Source organism: Prosopis cineraria, unplaced genomic scaffold (genome assembly GCF_029017545.1).
Source record: "Prosopis cineraria cultivar Desert tree isolate PC_DT_omini unplaced genomic scaffold, ASM2901754v1 PC107, whole genome shotgun sequence".
Lineage (NCBI taxonomy): Eukaryota > Viridiplantae > Streptophyta > Magnoliopsida > Fabales > Fabaceae > Prosopis > Prosopis cineraria.
The window spans coordinates 35,781-56,376 of record NW_026555434.1 but is presented as its reverse complement, the minus strand read 5'-3'; the positions used below and the strand labels follow the sequence as shown (position 1 = coordinate 56,376).

General features: G+C 29.0%; 2 protein-coding genes across 3 annotated transcripts; one reads left to right on the top strand and one right to left on the bottom strand.

The window, feature by feature from the left end:
- Positions 1 to 4,146: 4,146 nt before the first annotated feature.
- LOC129295408 (transcription factor CPC-like) lies at positions 4,147 to 6,355 on the bottom strand. Its single transcript, XM_054933927.1, has 3 exons — positions 6,135 to 6,355; positions 5,682 to 5,769; positions 4,147 to 4,469 (listed from the first exon to the last, which is right to left on the bottom strand). The coding sequence occupies exons 1-3, from the start codon at positions 6,184 to 6,186 to the stop codon at positions 4,346 to 4,348; spliced, it is 264 nt and encodes an 87-aa protein (XP_054789902.1). The 5' UTR covers positions 6,187 to 6,355; the 3' UTR covers positions 4,147 to 4,345.
- Positions 6,356 to 17,373: 11,018 nt separating this feature from the next.
- LOC129295404 (transcription factor TRY-like) lies at positions 17,374 to 19,366 on the top strand. Of its 2 annotated transcripts, none has more exons than XM_054933923.1 (3): positions 17,374 to 17,520; positions 17,944 to 18,031; positions 19,177 to 19,366. In XM_054933923.1, exons 1-3 carry the CDS (start codon positions 17,466 to 17,468, stop codon positions 19,289 to 19,291), a joined length of 258 nt encoding a protein of 85 aa, XP_054789898.1. In that variant the 5' UTR covers positions 17,374 to 17,465; the 3' UTR covers positions 19,292 to 19,366. The 2 variants fall into 2 exon arrangements, with proteins under 2 accessions (XP_054789898.1, XP_054789899.1); XM_054933924.1 differs by having other exon boundaries at positions 17,381 to 17,520; positions 19,180 to 19,366.
- The last annotated feature ends 1,230 nt before the right edge of the window (positions 19,367 to 20,596 follow it).

Genomic DNA, 20,596 nt, shown 5'->3' with positions numbered 1-20,596 from the left:
GCATATGATGACTAATTATTTGCATATATGGAAGACTTCTACACATGAGGAGAGCCTATTGTATATATGAAAGATCTTCTACATATGTGAACAAAATTGTATTTTGTTGAAGATCAGTCGCATATCGTGAAAGACAGGTTGCATATGTTTTTAAAGGTATTCATAAGGGAAATTAGTAATGGATATTCAAATATGAATAAATGATATTCGAATATATGAAAGAAAATTATATTTCATTGAAAATCAATCGCATATTGTGGAGACAAGTTGCATATACTTTTAAAGGTATCTTTATGAGGAAATTTGAATATGCATAAGTGATATTTGAATATGTGAAAGAAAATTGCATTTCATTGAAGATCAATCGCATATCGTGAAAAAAAAGTTGCATATACTTCGTTGAAGATGTTTTGCGTATATCATGGAAGAAGCATTATCTGCGACATACTAACACCAAAGGACCTTGTGTCACATATTGACATTTAATTATTGACAGAGAAGGGCCTGTGATGTATTGACAGCCAAGGATCTTGTGCAATATATTGACAGCAACAGATCTTGCTCGATTTTTGTTTTTTTTAATCATTTAGAGTATTAATGTCATTTAACCTTCACCAATTATTGACAGTGAAGGACTTTTTTTAAAAAACAATCCCAAGTCCTTCTTGGCAATTAGATTTTCGATGGAGTTTTTTTTCTAGCAATTTTTTCAAATTTAAATTATGTGTTCTCTCTGTTATTAATTGTGTGTGTGTGTGTGTGTGTGTGTGTGTGTTTGAAAGAGAAAGAGGTCAAGGTCGGAGGTGCAGTCCTCTATGGGCGTACCTAATTTGGGAAATGAAAAAGGATGGGGTTGGTTCCTGCAACTATAAATGCCAAGTTTTTCGGGACCGGACACAGTGATGAGCACCATGACAATTTGAAATTTCCAAATTTAGTATTTTACCAAATTTTCATCCCGAGAATGGACCCTATAAAGCAATGAAGCATTAAATTATGTGTACAATTGTGCCAACAAAGTTCAATTCAATCATATTTGATTTAGCAAAATTTAGAGATTACATGCGTGTATGATTTACTTTTTATGTACATATAATTGTTTTAATTGTTGAAGTGCAATTGATGTTGGCCTCAAGAAAGGACGAAATGACTTGTATTGTCATTATTTTTCGGCCAACAAGTGACTCGTATTACGCATGAAATCCTAAACAATGACACGACCAAATAAATGTCGAATAATTATGTGCTTCTACACTTTTAGGGCAGTTACAATTTGAAGGAGTGTTAATTGGGGCCCGAACTGGTAAGTGAATATTCCTTAAGCAAAGCATGTTTGGAAATTAAAGCATCACATATATATATATATAATTAAAAAAACCACACACACACACATGCAGGATTATGCAATAATAAATAATTAAATATATATTATATGTTTTTGCTTTTCCGTAATCTTTGATCTTAGGTGTTAATGATAATTCCAAAAGTCATCACTTATAGCCTTGAGCAAAAATCTCTTTTACATGATTCTCTTTAACTCGACAAGCACTATCGTCTTGTTCACATCATTTTTTTTTCAGATTCATAAAATCTCTACGAATGTGAGCTTTTGAAATTTTAGATTAATTGTTAATATTATTAGTTGATGTTTCGGATCTTTTGTATAATTTTTCAGGTAATTTTTCAAATTTAATTACAAAAGTTGTACTGTACTAGTTATTAAAAAAGTAAAGAAAAAATATATTTTAGATAAGTGATTCAAATTAGAGAAGTGATTAATCATTAAACTGAATATATATTTTACTGTTAGTTAAAATAAAATACGGTGAGTTTAATTTTAACATGTGAAAATCAATCATTAATATTCCATATAAAAGAAAACTAATAAAAAATATTAATTTATCATTGCTTTATTATTTATTTATCTCTATGAAAAGTAGAGCATAATTTATTTTGTAAATAATCATTTACATTACACAAATTTGAAAAATAAATTATTCTATAACTTATCATAATATAATTTAGTATAGATTTTATTTTTTATTAATTATCTTTGTTGTGCTATATGCTCCATCCGTCACAAATTATTAAACAATCTTGAAGGTATTTCATTATCTAAAAATATAAAATAATTTAATAAAAATAAAATTTCATTTATAATATAATTTTCCAAAAGAAAGATAATTGAAATGTTTGTAATGTAATAATTAATTATGTAAATTTAAAATTATCTTAAATAAAAGATATTTTTAAAAGTTTACATTTTTATTTTTAAAAATAATTTTTTTTAATGTCATTGTTGAGCTTTATTGATATATGTAGTCTTATTTCAAATTATCTTAGACTCTCTCTGGTTTAAAATATACTCCCTCCCTTTAAAAATTTAAGGTATTTTTTGAGGAGTTGAATATTTAAAAATGTAAGGCATTTTTAATTTTTGGAGATGTAATTAATGTTTTTTTTTAAAGTGTCCTTATTGATAATGACTTTATATTTATTGTAAGGTGTTTAATAGAAATAACTATGAAAAGATAGAGTTAGTTAAAAAGTAGGTAAATACTTTATTAACGGTGAAATTCAGTTCAAAATACTTTATATTTTAAACGGAAGGAGTAAGTAATTTCTTTCAATTAATTTTGATTCAAAATATAAACAATTTAATATATGTAAAATAATTTTTATTTTATCTATTGTATTTGTCAACCTATATCCTTATATAAATTCATTTATTACTAACGATGAAGTGTATTGATAATTAAAATTTAAAAAATAAAAATTTTATTAGCATGTAAATTTATTTTAAAAAATTACTTGTAAAAGGAGTAATTTGGAAGCAAACGATCTGCCATGTGTAGATTAGTTACGATATTAGGACGCCGGTCTGCCATGGGGAGCATAATTATTTGATAGAATAATGGCCATGTGTCCGTGTCTAATTAGATGAGAAGTCATTTCAAAGAAGTCCAATCAGCTTTAATGAAGTAATGTTAAATTCATAATCATCAATGGGCAATATAATAATAGAGCTGCCGGATGAATTATTTTGTGTATGTTGAATGGAATTAGGAACGGATTTTGAAGGACAATGTACGTACCCCATGCTGATCATGCTGGGGTGAGACATCAAATATAATTATTGAACTTAGTAAGTCCCTGTTGTTATGTGCCCGTGAAGATTTTGTCCGTTATATGTCGTCGTTTCGTTTTATGTGTACTTTAATCCTCATTAATTATCACTAATACCCTGGCCTCCTGAAATATATCATATAATACTCTCATGGTCCCACCCTTATTATAATGCGTACATATATATTTCTACACTTTTTGGGCACTTTTTTGGCCCAAAAAAGTGTACAATTATATGTGTGTGCAAAAAAGTGCCCAATTGTGTGTGTGTGTGTGTTATATCATCAGCCGGGATTTAGGGGTTCAAGTTTCAGATCCAGGATTTAGTATCAGGATTAATTATTAGGGTGAAGGCATAAAAATTATCCTCTTGGGTCTTGACTTGTTGTGGATCAAGATATGCACAATAAAATAATTAACTTGTTTTTTTAATATTTTTTTATCACCAACAGATACTTCATCGGTATTAAATTTAGACATATAATTATAATAAAAAAAATATAATTATTGATCCTTATAATTTTATTGAGTTTTATTTTTAATCCTTATAATTTTTTTTAGTATTTTTAGTTCTTATAATTTTAGAAAGATTGGATGACTTTTATTTTTTAGATTCCTATAGTTTCTATTTTTCAGTGTTTTTAATTCCTATAAAAAATGAAAATATTGAAAAAATATCCAGATTAAAAATAAAGCCAGATGAAATTATAGAAATCAAATATTATATTTTTTAATTTTAATTTATTATCTTGTAAGAAACCAACTCCTTCTGCTCAATCCCAACCTCTCAATGGTTGATTTTTCTCTACTTTATTTTTTTCAGTCTTGACTTCCTTTTTCCTGAAGTTATATATATTGAATCAATATTCAAATATTCAGATTAATTAATTCTTTTTTCTTAATAAAATATAACATTTGAATAGTTTAAATTTAATTTGATGGCCCAGATGTGCAATAATTTTTCTATTGCAGTGAAAAGAATCTTGAGACTATAAAGTAATATAGTATATGAAGCAAACGTTGACAATAGCAAAGTTGAATGTTTTATTTCATGTTTGTAAATTGTAATTTATCAATTTAAAAAATACAGAAAAATAAACCAAATATTGAAGTAGATTACCAAATGGCAAAGGGACATGAAACGAGCTGAGAAATCAAGGAAACTGTTTTTTTTTTTTTTTTTGCTTTTGGTAGAAAATAATAGGGTATTAATTAATTATCAGGATTTACATTTGGTAAGCTGTTCTCTTCTGGTAGCGAACGCTTGGGAATGTCTCATAATCCAAAACCTCTCAATCTCTTCAGCTTTCCGACCTGGAATCCTACCTGCTATCAGACTCCATCTGAGAAACACAAGTTTATATGCACAAGTAAATGCTCCAACATATATAATAATATACACTTAAAAAACGAAAAGAAAAAAACCTCCAGACAGGAGCTTTATTATTTCTTATCAGGCTTGGTCCCTCACAGGTTGAATAGTCCAATGCGTTTAAGCAGAATTTATTAGCATTTTCAATAATGCACACTCTATCGTCTTCATGTTGAAACAATGCCCATAACCGTGCTTTAGATATGCAGAGGAGCAGGACCACTGCCTTTGGATTCTAATATAATGCATGTTTTGTAAAATTCCCATGAAAACATGCAAAATTTTCATCTTTACGTTCACCTAGTTTCTTTTGGTCCTATTATTGATTCTTCAAGTGCCAGACCAACACATGGGAGGTCATTTTTCTTAACCTTTATTTTAAAAAAAACGTAAATTGTATTGACAGAGATATTGATAAAAATATTGCATGTCTATGTTTTCCAGCATACAATTTTCATATACATAAGAAAAATATTGCTTTTGGCGTCTAAAGGTGTGATTAAATGGGGTTACGGTCTTGGGAATTTTTTCATTAACAAAAATCAGATCAGCGTAGAATTATAGTCAATATTAGTAAATACACTTGGAAATGAGAAATCACTGATATAGTAATGATATTTGGTAATAGTGTAAAAACTTTGACTAAAACTGACTACAACTCTAGATATTAATTCATTGATGAAAAAACAACGAAGATCTTGAATGCTGCAACTCTAGGAATAAAAACTACTCAGTATGGTTTTCCTAAAACATCAAAACTATGTCACTTTCAATCAGAGTCTCTGCCATCAAAAGGAATTTGTAGTTGAATTAGAGAGATCAATTCATAAAACGAAAACAAAAGAGGGAGAGAGATTCAACTCCCATCACTAACAGGAAATTTTGAGAGTGAAGTGTTCTGATTATTCCACACAGTAATACCGTTTTACTGCATCATAATATTCAGATGTAAAGCTTGTGTGATCCTTGAGAAATGAGAATGATGGTGTCCGCTTAAAACCAGTCGGAGGAACAAGCAGAGGCGAAAAAGAATGCTTGGGAAAAGAAAGAAAGAAAGAAACCGGCCGGTCCAAAGAAAATTCAGTGATTTGACCCCACAAAGCAATATGTATGTTTCAGTAGCTATTATATTATGCACACAAAACTGGAAATCATTTTGAAGTATGAACAAGCAAAGCTGTACCTGTCTCCCACCAGTTTGTACATTCTGTGAATGAGATCTTCTTCTTGTTCTGACATGTTTATGAACTCCCATTCAATGCTGCTCACCTCTGCAATTAAATGCCACACACACACAAACAAAATCAGCGAGTCACTACAGATTAGCTGAGGTTAACATGATCCGACCCAAGACAGGGAAGTGAAATTGTCGATCATAAAACCCAGAGATTTAAGCTATCTATTGAAATTCAGTTGAGTCTTCAAGGAGAGAAACTATAAAGACTAATAACTGACAAAAATAACAGAGACAGGTCCCGCTCCACATGCAAAAATTCTCTCAGAACTTTAATCAAACAGATGATGAGTCTGAGACGGAAGTCAGAGGTGTGGCTAGTAGAATAAAAGAAAGCGATTAACGGAAAACGAAAGAACCCGGAATTGGATGAATCAGTGATAGAAAGAGATAGAACTTGACCTTCAGCGTAGGAGCTTTCAGTTTTTGCTTGCTTTCTGCGGCGTTTGTCCATGGTTTTTTTTCCCGGAAATAGCAAGGTTGAAGAGAAGAATTGATTGAAAGAAAATGAGAAAATTTGACGCAGATCTTTCCGTGGGTGTAAAACGCCTTGATCAGATTATATACTTTCTGAGCTTTAAGTACGAATTGCGGCCAGGTGAAAATGAGTTTGTCAAAAATCAGCCTCTTTAATGAGACTTTCATTGTCTCTGCTTCTCTCTCTTTACCTTTTTCTTTCTTTTTTCTTTTTTAAAATACTGCCTCCAATTTAAAATGTAAACATTTTTTTGTGATAATCTTGTTCCAAAGTATAATCCACCTTTATATTCATAAAAGTTTTTTTTTTTTCATTTTGTCACTTGAATTTATTAATCTAAATTTTTGTGTCTATAAATTTACAACATTATTCTCATCCATCGTGTACTAAAACTAGAGTAAAAAGAAGAAAATAATATATATTTTAATGAAAATAAGAATTTTATTGACAATGTAGTTTATTATCAAAAGATGCTTATATTTTAACTAGAGAGAGCATATATTTTTTTTATTAATAAAAGTTTATGTGAATTGAGTCTCGATAATTCATCAGGATCAAAAGATGCTTTCAATCTCAAAGAGAAGTACTTGCAGATTATTTACTAATAAAATCATCACATTTACAATAAGATTTAAATCCACAGCTTTGTAGATTATAATCTAAATTCTTATTGGACCAACATGGAAAAAGTATATCATATTTTCAATAGTCACTATATGCTCAATAATTTAGGTTTAGGAGACAATTAATGCTACTTGCCGTGGAAAATGAAAGGAGTTTACTATTTTTAGTAGTTTTTTATACACTATTTTTAGCAGTTTTTCCCCTTACTATTTTCTGATCCAAACCAAGAATAAATGAAAATATATAAGAATGAAAAAAAAAAGTAATTATGTTCTTATTTCAATAAATTAATAAAATAAGTACGATTTAATAATAATAGTAAGGTCATAATAGACATTAAAAATATTATTATAATCCTATTTGGAAAAGTACTAAATTTGAACATTTCTAAGTGATAATGATAGAAATATAGTATAATAATAGACAGCACAAAAATTATTAATTCTATCTCTACTTTCACTCAATTGTGTAGATGGATTTGGGCATGGTTATCCAAAAAAACAGAAATATATCCATCTCTTGATAGCACAGTTTTTCTTCCAATAAAGTTGATATATTTATACCCAACGTTAGGTTGGAATGTTAGAGGATCCAAAATAGATAAGGTTGGTTGATCCTAGTATGCTTATCGTCATTTAGATAAAGTTCACATTAACATTGTTTTCACATCATCTTATAAAGAAACGAAATAAAGCGGCCTAGTGATTCTGGCCCAAAAAAAAAAGGGGGGGCATGGTGATTGTGAGTTGTATAAGTTGTAATTGTAATTAGAAAAGGACGATACGCAAAGGTCTCATTAGTGGGAACGAAGCCGAAGAACCGAAGGTCAAACCAACCAAACAAATTTCGAGGCACTTGACCTGTAGTTACCTTTTTTCAAGAAAATGTTGAATCCAACTGAAAAGACAGTTTTAACCTCGATGTGGGCAAGAGAGGATAATGTTACCATACCCGTGCCTAATAAATTCTCATTCGTTAGTTATCATAAGGCGTCTTCTAAATTTTTTTTTATTATGCCCTTTTTTAATATTATAAAATATTTTTAATTGAATTAAATTCTCAATAAATCAGAAAATTATTTGTAAAATTACATGATTTTTTCCGTTTATTTTTATTTAATAGGATGGTTCAATTAAAAAACATTATTAATTATACCTTAATTAAGAATTTTTTAAAAAAAATTTATTGATTGCATCTTGAAAGATCCAAACTACCTTATATTTTTTAACATGATATTTTGAAAAGGAAATACCTTATAATATTACACAGAGGAAGTAAATCATGTGAGGAGTTACTAATTAATATTTTCCAATTTTAATCATAGCAGATTATTAAAATATTTATTTAATTCTAATTTAATTTTTTATATGACTCCTCAAATGCTTTGTTTCTCTATCTTTAATAGATGCAAAGTTGAAATATTATATCCATCTTAAATTATAAGACACTTTTAAAAAAGATTTATAATCTCAAATATATATATACATAAAACACTTTGATGGAAATATGATTTTCATTAATAATATGTTTTTTAATATTACTTTTCACATTATATTCTCTTTTTTTGACATGCTTTTATAGATAAAGTGTTAAATGAATGGTATTTTTAAAAGTTTATATTTTTATTTTTAAAAAAAATAAAGTTATGAAATGTATTTGATGAGTTTTTTTAATTAGTATGCATAATTTTATCTAAACATATCTTATAAATTTAAATTGAGATAGTATTTCAACTTTGCATCTATTGAAAAGAGAAAAACAAATTCAAGAAGTCATATATAAATTGAGCAGATGGGATAATAACTGTTCATTTAATGATTAAGCTGTTGGTGAAATTGATGAAAAAGTTTGCTGCCTCAAGTCGGCGGAACTAAAAAAAAATGGCTGGCACATTAAAACTATTTTCTGACTCAAGTGCAAGGAGTAATTTAAAAAGGCAAATGAGTTGGTTATTTATAATTATTCTATAGAGAGTTTGTGAAACTTCTGTAAGAACAACGCAGAGATATAAATGCTCCAATAAGGGTGTTATGGAAAAGAAAAAAATTAATACAAGAGAAAGACAAAATGAGAGTTGAAACCTTATACATATATGCATAGATATATATATATATATATATAAGACCAAACAAAAATCCAAAAATAAACTACATGTCTAGGACTGAAGGGAGTATGTGTTTAATCATGATTCATGATAGCAAATACCAATGTAAGAGTCTTGCTATTGAATAATATTGGAGTATTTTTATGAATATTTTAAATCTGATATCTATCTTGATTCTAACAAGCTTTTTAAGTCCTCTTTTTTTTATTTTTGCCGAAAACAAGCTTTAAGTCTTTAACAAACCCAAATAACAAAAACTTATTATCCACTACGAAAATGGAGCTAATAGAAACAGACGGTTCCAAATTCATATAAAGCTCGTGGATGCAAGTAGCTGGCTAGAAATACTAATACATTCATCTTTCAATTTCTCTTATATTCGTCGACCAGAAAAATGAAGCTGCAGTTAGAAGCAGACCTACTCGCTTTTCTTGTTTCAAAACATAGATACATCTCTCTTTTGAAATACGGAAAAAATGACGCGCTTATATTTATGTTTTCTTTTTAAATATTGTTAAAGGTATACCATTTTTATTTTTACAATCTAAAACGTTTTTAGGAAAATAAAATAGGATTTAAGTAAAAATTAGAACAAATCTGTGTGATTTAATATTTTCTTAAAAATATGCAAGTTTTGGCAATTGAAAGAAGATTTATAATTTTGGCAAAACTATGGCGAACTCTATGTCATTAATCTATATTTTTTTTCTAAAAGGTTGTGTGAAATTTAAAAATAGCAGTAAAAATAATTTTTTTATTAACTTATTATACTTAATAAAAATTGATATTTTTTTAAATGTCCACATTTAGTGTATATCATATCTCAAATAAAATTATTTTTAATAAAAAAAATATTTATGAGCATTACAAAAATAAAAATTGGACAGGCAACCGAATCCAATGCATGTGCCGTTGCGGGATGAAAATTCCGTGCATCGTTAAACGACGTCATTTTGACGCATGATCAGTTGCCAGACTGACGAATGACAGCATGCCACGTAACCTTGCAGCCATTCTTGAATCCGAGATTGAACCGGAAGGTTCTGGTTGACCACCCCGCACTTCTTTTTTCTCGGTTAAAAAGCCTGCGTTTTTTTTTTTTTTTGGTTAGTTGTGAGGGATTCTGGAGGGGCATGATTGACAAGTTTTACAACTTATAAAGTGTTTGCGACAGTGCTTATAAAATTTTCACATGATTTTATAAAACATGGATAAATCCTAATAACATAACCAGCCAACATATAGGATCTAGTGAAAAATTAATTTTTCATAATATAACAAATCAAAATTTAATTTTTTATTAAAAATTGTATTAATATTTAACGTCCAACAATATCTCAAATATTTTTACACTTCAATAGATTATAATTAGTATAAATCTTGAAAAAAAAAAACACAAGAAGATTACCTTCGTGTATGCTTGGCTTTTACGTTAGTTTTGGTCAAAATCAAAGTGATGCGATGGTCTTTGATTTGAAAATTGTAAAAAACTAATTTTACCACGAGAAAACATATCTGCTTCACCTTAGTGTAATTTTCTCCACGTTTCAAAGGAAGTGTTCATATCTTCTTTTAATCTTCTTAATTACCCTAATCCAGGTTTACTACCCACCAAAACATTATATATACATACACACACACATATTAGAGATAAAGAAATCCCATATATAGCAATTAGAAAATAGATTAAAAATATATAAAGTTTAGGATATGCCTAACTAAATAACTTAAATTATTTTAATAAAATAAATTATCCTCAAGTATAGTTAATATAATGAGTTGAATATAATATTATGAGCCAAGAGATAAAAAAAATTGAGAAAAAGAATGAACAAATGAAAGATGAAAATAACAAGAGATTAAAAAGGAAGAAAGAGAGGAAGAAAAAGAAAAAATTGAATAGACCTAGTCTTTGGGGGTAAAAAATAGATTAGAAGATATAAAGTTTATGGTATATCTAACTAAATAGTTTAAATTATTTTAGTAAAATAGACTGTCTCAAATATACCTGATATAATGAGTTTAACAATATATATACACTTCCTCCAATTAATCCTTTTTTTATTAAAAAAAAACACCTGATTCTTATGACAAGGCAACAAAGGAAGCATTTATTATAATTTTCCAGTGTTGTTGCTCTATTTTTGTTTGGCTTTTTTTAATCATTATAAGGCATGTGTTTTAAATTTAACTATAAACAAAAAGTTAATAACTTTTTTCATTTCTAGACAAAATTAATGAATTTATATGAATCTTTCCTTAGTTCTGATGAAAAGACTGGGAGTGCGTTATATAAAAAGGATTGTGGGAGTACTGTATGGTTAGATATGGAAATAAGTTTAGACTTAATGCTTCTTAAGCAAATTTTGGTTTTTTTTCAATGTTATAAAACAGCGAAACAGACAAACAGTACGAGTAAATACTAAATAGCAGTAATAATAATTTTGAAAATGACTTATAATAAATTTAAGTCATTACAAAAATGTGCTTATAATTTCGTTTCAATTATTTGTTATCATGTATGGGGTTTTTATTTCGTAGAAAACTTCTATTATAAAAACCTGTCTGACCGAAATTTCATGCCTACCAAAAAACTTCACCTACTTGAAAGACAATTGGCAGCAGGCTGTTAAGGAGGAAAGGTTGTTAGGAATGGGACAAGAACCAGAGAGGGAGAGTTTAAAAGAAAAAAGGAAATACAAATAGCTGTTGAAAATAAATGTGCAGTGGTTTTTAACTTTATCCACAAGCAACGGACAATCAGTCACCTTTTTTAAAAAGCAAAGATCCAGATTCCCAAATAATTTCATGCCATCCACTTCCCTCAATGCTCTTTCTGAAGCTCTTTTCTCTTCTTTTCTTTTTATTCATACAAAAATTCGGACGATCGAGTTGGTTTTCACTATTGGATAATATCTTATAATTCAAAAAAAAAAAACTCTCAAAAGTTAATTGTCAACAACATTTCCACATCTCTTTGTAAAATGGTTAAATTATATATAATCAAAAAATTAACCTGAAAGTGAACCTAATAAAAAAACATAATATAGTATAATTCTCAACAAAAATCACATTTTCTTTTTGACATGGATTCTAATAAAAAAAAGCTAAAAATAAAAAGAAATTTATTTTCTTGTCCTGGAGGACTTGTTTCGCTGCATCAAATTTTCAGTCGAATGAATTCGGATTCATCTCTTGATCTGTGATGCGTCAGAGTTCGTAAAAACTACAACTAAAAACTTAATATATATGTGTGTGTGTGTACGCGCGCGTATTACAAAATTAAATATGTGATGTTTAAGTGTGAGTGAAGTTGAATGAATATGAAAAATCTCATATTAGATGAAGTTAAGTTTTATAATATGATAAAATAAAATGATTTGTAAATTTAAATCTTTAGGTTTTGAATTAAGATGTATAATTATTACTACTTTTTTTTAATATTTGTTCTCTTCCTTATTTTTGAATGGTGCCCCCATTCCTAACAGATCCATCTTGGTGATGAGCACGATGGGCCACCCAGATTTTAATTTAAATCGTCCAAATTTAATGGATTATTTTATGTACAAGAACCATCAATGCTTAACATACATATGAGCCCATGGACAAACAGCGCAGAAAGAAACGGAAGCCAACTAGCATTTGCCCTCAAGGTCAACTTCATTTCATCTCTTTCTTTCATAACATTACAGCTTCTAAATATACATATATATCCAGACTCCAATCTAAATCTCGTAATAACTGTTTGATTAAAGTTCCAGATCTAAGAAACTTCAACATGCTAGAGCTGAGTTGGTCACGTTATTTCAGTGTTTTTCACCAGACATCATATCAGTGATCGATGCCTGTTTCTGGGTGCAGTAGTTATTAATTAGATTGCTTTAGTATATGATCAACTTAAGCTTATAGGTTTATTATAAACAGTTTGTTTTTAATTTTTTTTGACGGAGATTACCTTTCTGTGTAGCTCTGCTCACTTATAGTCTCATCCAAGCTGATCTGTGTTACTGTGTATTTAATTTGTGCAAATCCAGAGGTGAGCAGGATGGAGTGGGAGTTCATAAGCATGTCAGAGGAAGAAGAAGATCTCATTTACAGAATGTACAAACTCGTTCGAGACGGGTATATATTACAGCTAGCTAGCTTCTTCCATCTTCAATATTAAAAATGCTTTCAATAATTATAATGCCTCTAATGAATGCAGATCAACAAAGGCAGACCTACGTTATCCTCAGTGTCGGCGACTACCCCCACTGAAGCTTTTAAAGTTGCATGTACCTAGCAAGTTTGGTTCAAATATGCCCCCCTTCCCCTGATCTTGCACCACTGGACGAAGATGATATTATAGGTGAACTGTGAAGCGAAGATAAATGAAGACTGAAAACAAAAAAGGGGAGAAAAGGGGCTGGGCGAGGAGATATACAATCAGTGAGAGATCAAATTAACAGAAAATTGAAAACAATATAAGAAAGGTGAAGTGCATCCACGGCAACTCATCTCCATAGCAGGTAATATTTTATATTTTTCCTCTACATTGCTTCTTGCTCTATAAATATTTTTTATTTACCCTACTATACTGTTGAAAGGATGTTTGAGTTATATTACCATTTTTATGTTTATTTTTTGTTGAGACGTTAGTTTACTTTTTATATTTTTTAGCAATTTTTTTGCATGCACATGTTTAAATTGTAATTTTAAATTTATAATTTTTAAAAATAATTAATATATCAAAACATGATTTGTATAGGTTGGTCGTAATGTTATTTTTATGGAAAATATATCATTAGAGGAGTAACAATATTAAACTAAATTTTATGAATTGAATTCTGAACAATACTAAATTAGGATAAATTTAAAAATCTTGCTATTATATTTAAAATTTTATGGTATATAGTTTATTTAATTATATATATTCTTATATAATTTTAATTTTTATATATCATTTTGATAACATATTTTCTTAATAAAATTAGTTATATTACCATGACTAACTAGATGTGTCTATGATGATAATATTTATTATTTAAAAATTAATTATATTAAATTTTATTTTAAAAAATTTGCCCCCACTGGTCATGAGTCCTAAATCTGCCACTGCTATCAATCTATACAATTAATAATAATAATAATAATAATAATAATAATAATAATAATAGTCAGGTTAAATGGAATGGAACATATGAACACGCGCGACAAGCTGCTGATAGTGCTCAAATCTGAAGATCGAAGATATATAGAATTGATTACTAGCTCTAGGTGCATCTCATTTCTAGCTTCAGCTAGCCTAGCTGGAAGGGAAAAAAAAAAAAAAGATATATAGAATTGACTACTGAAAATACCACAGAAACGTTGGCTCTAACTCTAACCTGTGTGTGTGTGTAAAATTGTGTCCCCGAGTATTTGGAGGCGGAAGATAAATGATTAGCAGATCATAAATTGATTTGCGTAAACGTGCTTTCAGACTTCTGTTTTGTAACAGTAATATTGTACGTAAATTCATTTGCTTTTTGCATGCCTCGTCATAAATTGATTCAGAGTATGTTCGGATAGGACTCTAACTAGGGTTTGAAGGATTCTGGCTGAAGTTTAAGTCTAAAAAGCTCATTATATTTTTATCTGGTTTAAAAAATTTTGAAAAGAGCTTTCATCCTAAAACCTTTGTTAGACCAAAAGCTAATAATTCTGGCTTCTAATGTTGTGAAGTCCCATCTTGACAGCATCTAATGCTATTTACATTTTTCTACCATTTGTTAATTACATTCATGTCCCTTGTCCACTCCTGTTGACATTCAAACTCTTTGAATAATTTTGGCCTCTACTATCTATATTTTTTAACTTAATAAACTCTTTATCTGGTTTTTATTTTAGTTGTTTTCATTTTTTTTTTTTTTTCCTATTTTTTGGATATTTCTAGACTCCAGCCATTGGATCTAGAATGACTTTTTTACTGCATGCACATAGGGTTATTTTAGGATTTTTTATAATTTAATATTTTGTAATTTGTTAATTTACTTTAGAGTTTTATAATTTATAAACAATAAATTGTATATGAACTTCTATTTTTAAATTATAACTTAAAATTTAATATTTTTTATTAAAATATATACAAGAAAGCTTGTGTTCATTTTTATCATTATACATCTTAGGCTTTTAAATTAAATCATTCAAATAAATTTTAAGTTATTCAATGACTTTTAAAGAAACGTATTCAAATACAAATTATATTATAGTCATAAATTTTTTTTTAATCTCAGTTGATTTCTAATTTTAATTAAAAAAAATTATAATCCAAACACACACTTAACCGTAAACTAAATTTAAATGTATTGGTTTTATAGCATATCATTTGTCAATCAGTTATAATAACTTAAAAATAGATTCGGATTTAAATCTAGATCATAAAGTTTATTTTTTAGCTCATTGGTTTTTTAAACCTGATGTGAGAAATTAAAAGAATTGTTTGCAAAATTTATTATATTGAGCATAGTTATCTATTAGGAATGGGGAGTGATCATTAAAAAATAGGGGAGTGAATGAATGGGCAACGAAACGTATATTCCTATAGTTCAAAAATATAAAATATTTTTTGAAGAGTTATATATTTAAATATATAAAGTATTTTTAATTTTTTGAAGTGTGATCAATGTTTTTTTTTTAAAGTGCCCTTATTGATAATGACTTTATATTTATTATAAGGTATTTAATAGGGATAAATATAAAAAGATAAAATTAATTAAAAAATAAGTAATTATTTTATTAAAGGTAAAATTTAATTAAAATATTTTATATTTTTAAATGAAGGGAGTATACAAATAAATAATTGATTAATTTTTATGTTGCAAGAAAATCATTAATGAAAAATTCAATAAAATTTATTGAGTCATTCTGAATCATCAATGAAAAGACATCAAATTTTTTAAAAATTAATCTTTTAAAAAATAGGTCAATTCACGAGTTGGCCTCCCAAGTCTAACCCATATTCTTAACCTACTTATTCATATTTATTTACCAGTCAAGGTAGAATTCATTGTTGAAAACAAAGCACCATCGAGATCTGTAATATAGCCCACTAGATATATCCTAACAAAAGCTCGAGGGTCCGCGGAGTACCCTCAATCCGATTGATTCTCTGTCCTTATATTCTTTATTTCCTTATTATCTGTTAATTTTTCTGTCTTTAATTATTTGTTCATTCTTTTTATGTTCGGGAATCCTCCAATGTTAAAGAGTCACCGACTAATTAAACAAAATAATAATAAAACTGATAAGTCTAAAATTATGGAGAACCAGGCTAATGGCGGTGAAAAATGGAAGAATGAAGAAAAATTCAGAAGTTATGAAATAAATATATTAACCGACTTATCGTACATGCGTAGTAAAGGAAAGAAAGTGAGAGTTTTGTAAATCTTTGGTTTGAATAAATAATAAAAAGTTTTGCACATCTTTAAGTTATATTCCCACAACCACAGTGTCCTATTTCCATGCACATGTATATATGCAAAATTAAACTTGCTCCGGGATGGGATAAAATCAAGTTCCAGGACGAAAAGCTCTAGAGATAGAGGAGGCTTTTGGATAATAATGAGAGGGCCGTGAAAGAGCATCTGCAAGTTTTATGGTACATATAGGAATGATGAGGACTGACACTAACCTCTATATTGTAGCATCAACAGAACTCATGTATGGTAAGCCACACTAACCGTTCATGTCAAAGACTCTCCTATGTAAAACGCATAATCATTATTTTATCAAACCCCACTTTATTTCTTACAGTTTTTTTTTTTCTGGTGCCTGCTTTTTTCCCTCACTAAATTTGCGTACTTTCAAGTTTCATACTATTATTGTGACATAATATGCACGAACTTCAATAAATAGTATTGCATTATACTCCATCTGATTTTATTTATAAATTATTTTTATCAATCTCATTAATATTAATATAATAAAAATATAAAGAATAAAATTTAATAAAATTACAAACATAACTTTCAAAAAGTAAATAAATTATATAATATTATTTTTTTTTCTTTTTTATCTTTTAAGAATAATTTAGACATTTTAGATATTTTATTTAAAATAAAATATCATTATTAATTTAATAATTTATAAAGTAAATCACTTTATTTTTAAAAAATGATCAATAAAATAAATTGGAAGGAGTAAACTTTGTAAAGATGTCGCATATAGGTCCACCATCGGGAAAAATATAAAACTCGCCTGTGACGCGGTTGGAAAGTTATAAGTAAGCATAGCCTGACAATTAGTACCTGAAACAGTACATAATTCTTAAAAGAAAACTTCCGAGTGCCAACGTGGTGCTACCATAACAGCAGATGAAATCAACGGCTAGATTTCTGCCAAGTGGACGAGAAGAAACAGGGAAAGAATCGGATGCGCCGTTGTTTTATGCCCTCGAAGGTGCCCATAGAGAAAAGCCTGTGTTAAGGTCTCCGTTATTTGCTTCTTTAAATCGCTAGCCTCTGATCAATTCTCCTCTTAAGCTGGCTAGCCATTTCTGGAAAGTTCCATGGACAAACAACGTACAAGGCAACGCAAGACTACTAATACCTCTGACTCTGAAGGTCTGCTTCATTCTATCTCTTGTTCTCTTCATCGTCCATTGTTCATTTCTGAGTTTCTTTCCTTATTTTCCTTAACTCAGCTCGGGAACTATATATATCCTTAAATCAGATCTGAGCGACCTTTGCAGTCCCGTTAATTCCAGTTATTTCACGGTGTTCTGCTTTATTTATTTCTTTATTGAACTGGTGGTCAGTTTTTCCATCCTTCTAGTTCTACAGTGTCGTTGAGGTTCCAGATCTGAGAGACTTCCGTGATCACAGTTTTCCATCAATAACTTGAACTTTTTTTTAGGTTAAAAATAGCTTTTGAAGAAGATCTCCTTTCTGGGTCTGCAGCTATATATGGCAGACTTTTTAGTTTTAGGCTAAAGCTGGCTGATATGTGAGCCTATGTTGGTGTATATATGTTGCATGTAATTGCAGAGGTGAGCAGTGTGGAGTGGGAGTTCATAAACATGTCGGAGGAAGAAGAAAATCTCATCCACAGAATGTACAGCCTCGTTGGAGACAGGTAAATTAAAGCTTGTTTTGTTCCATCTTCAATATTGAAATGCTTTACCAGTTCCATGTTTGTTATATGCATCAACAACGGCCACTGCAAATAAACTGCTTTTGTGATAATCTATTTTCCCCTTTGCTTGTTCTTCCAAGGGAAGCGAAGGACCCTTTTCAATTATTTGGGGATCCAAACATGTCAAGATATTTTGATGAGAAAGCGTGCAGTATATGTAGAGTATATATCATCTGGAAATATCAGAAAATCCCATAATACCTACTACTCTTTTTACCCCAAACAAAAAAAAATCAAGTACGTGTTTTTACGTAAATAAATTTTAAATAAGGCATTTCATGTCCTTTCTTACACTCTTTGTGGATCTATTCTTAATTGTGTTCACACACACACACACACACGGAGAAAACTTTTCCGAAAAGTATATGTAATCCAAATTACACTTAATATATTTTATTTGATTTTTTGTATACATTTCAAAATATGATATTTTATATTCAAAAATTATTATAAAAGTTCAAAATATTATGTATTATATTGAAATCAAAACAAAAAAAAAATCAATGTTATTATGTTGTAATACATAGATATTGCCTTTCTTTTCCCATTTCTTCTTTTTTCCACAATATTTTTCAATATTTGTAATCCAATTTTTAATTAATTAATTTTTTATTTTTACTCTGTGGGATACTTGTAGATGTTTTACTTATGTTTAAAGACAAGAGGAAATGAAAAGAAAAAAAATTCCAGCCATAATTAGTTGTGTCATTCCTATATAACCTGGCCTTCTGCACTTATATACAATCCCAACACGAGTTTTCCGTGTTCTTGTATTTAAAAAAAAAAAAAAAAGAAGGTCAGGTGATTCTGTTGTCCACGGCGCGCGCGACATTGTTTGATTGTGATTCTATTTAGGACAGAAAAACGGAGGATTGTGATTATTTTAATATATTAAACAGACAGTGCCATCGAAGTATGCACCACTACACAGTCCTCTATATATAATATAATTCATGAAAAGCACCAGGGCCATGAAGTAGAATTCAGAAGCAGCATCAAAGGTTGATAAAGAAAGTTATCAAGTTTTAATTTTTCTGTCTTTTCTTTTTATTTGTTTAATTTTTGGGAGTGAAATATTTTGTCAGCAGATGGAGTCTGATAGCAGGTAGGATTCCAGGTCGGAAAGCTGAAGAGATTGAGAGGTTTTGGATTATGAGACATTCCCAAGTGTTCGCTACCAGAAGAGAAAAACTTAATTAGCAGATATAAACAAATTAATCCTATAATGCTATCATTTTCACAACCTATTGTTCTGTAATAATTTGTGACCGAAAATAGAGGATCCCTCATAATTAACTCTCTTTCTGTTCTTTTTTTCATCATTGTTATTTTTATGGTATAATCATCATTGGTGTTATCCTTACAAGCAGTAAGACATGAGTGTCATTTTGTTCTTTGAAATTATCATTTAATAAATTCAACATTAATTTTTTTTTCATTTTTCACCAAATTAAACAATATTCATTTGATTTTTGTAAACAAAGGATGGGAGATCCATGCACGTACTGATCAAGTGATCATTCACGAGAGTATCATCCACCACGCCAGTTACAGTCACAGTCAAATTTGCATCGAAATAAATAGAAATTAGGAAAGAGTTAAAATAAAAATTATTGAGTGAGATCTTGCACATACTTTTGTTATGTCTGTTCTTGTTTTGTTTTTACTCGTAGTTCTGTTCCCTGCTGATTGAGACTACATGTTTTATATTATCGCTCGGAGGTGTGATCTGAGTCATCAGTAGACAGAAAATGTTGGTGTTCGAGTGTGTGTGTTGTTTTGTATGATGCATGTTAAAAATCTTAAAAGCGCCCTTTAGAATAACTTTATTTTGCAAACACCGTCCTTTGAAAACGAAATTACTTTCCACTTTTATGTCATGAAGGAAGTTTTGAATTAATTTGAATCGTTAATGTCAAGGTTTTTTTTTTATAAATATTGTTGGCAGGGATTAGGGATGCTTACCGGATGGGACACTCTATCCTGCCAAAAAAAAAAAAAAACTAATACTAAATTTTTGTCCAGTGTCCTGTCTTGTTTTAAAAGTCGTCTCGTCCTGTTAGGAATCGAGACTAGACTAAAACGTTCCACCATCCCGATAAATTAGGCAATGTAGGAGAAAGATTTGAATAATAACATTCATTAAAATTTTAAATCATATAATTTATTGAATTTAAAATCAAAACAACACAAGTACATAAATTATAATAATTTAAAATTAATTATTGAATTACATTAATCACAACTATACATTATGATAGCAATTACAAGTGATCTCTAGACTATAAGAGTAACAATAACAGGTAAGTCAAGCACAACATCAAATCATTGTTCTGCTACTTTAGTTGAGATGTGCTAAGTTAATTACTTTTTCAAAAATAGAATAAAAAAATAGAATATAAATAAAAGTTACTCCCTCTATTGAAAAATGTAAGGCATTTTTAACTGAATCTCACTCTCTAATAAGTTTTTTTCTACTTTCAAACTAACTCTATTTTTTCATAT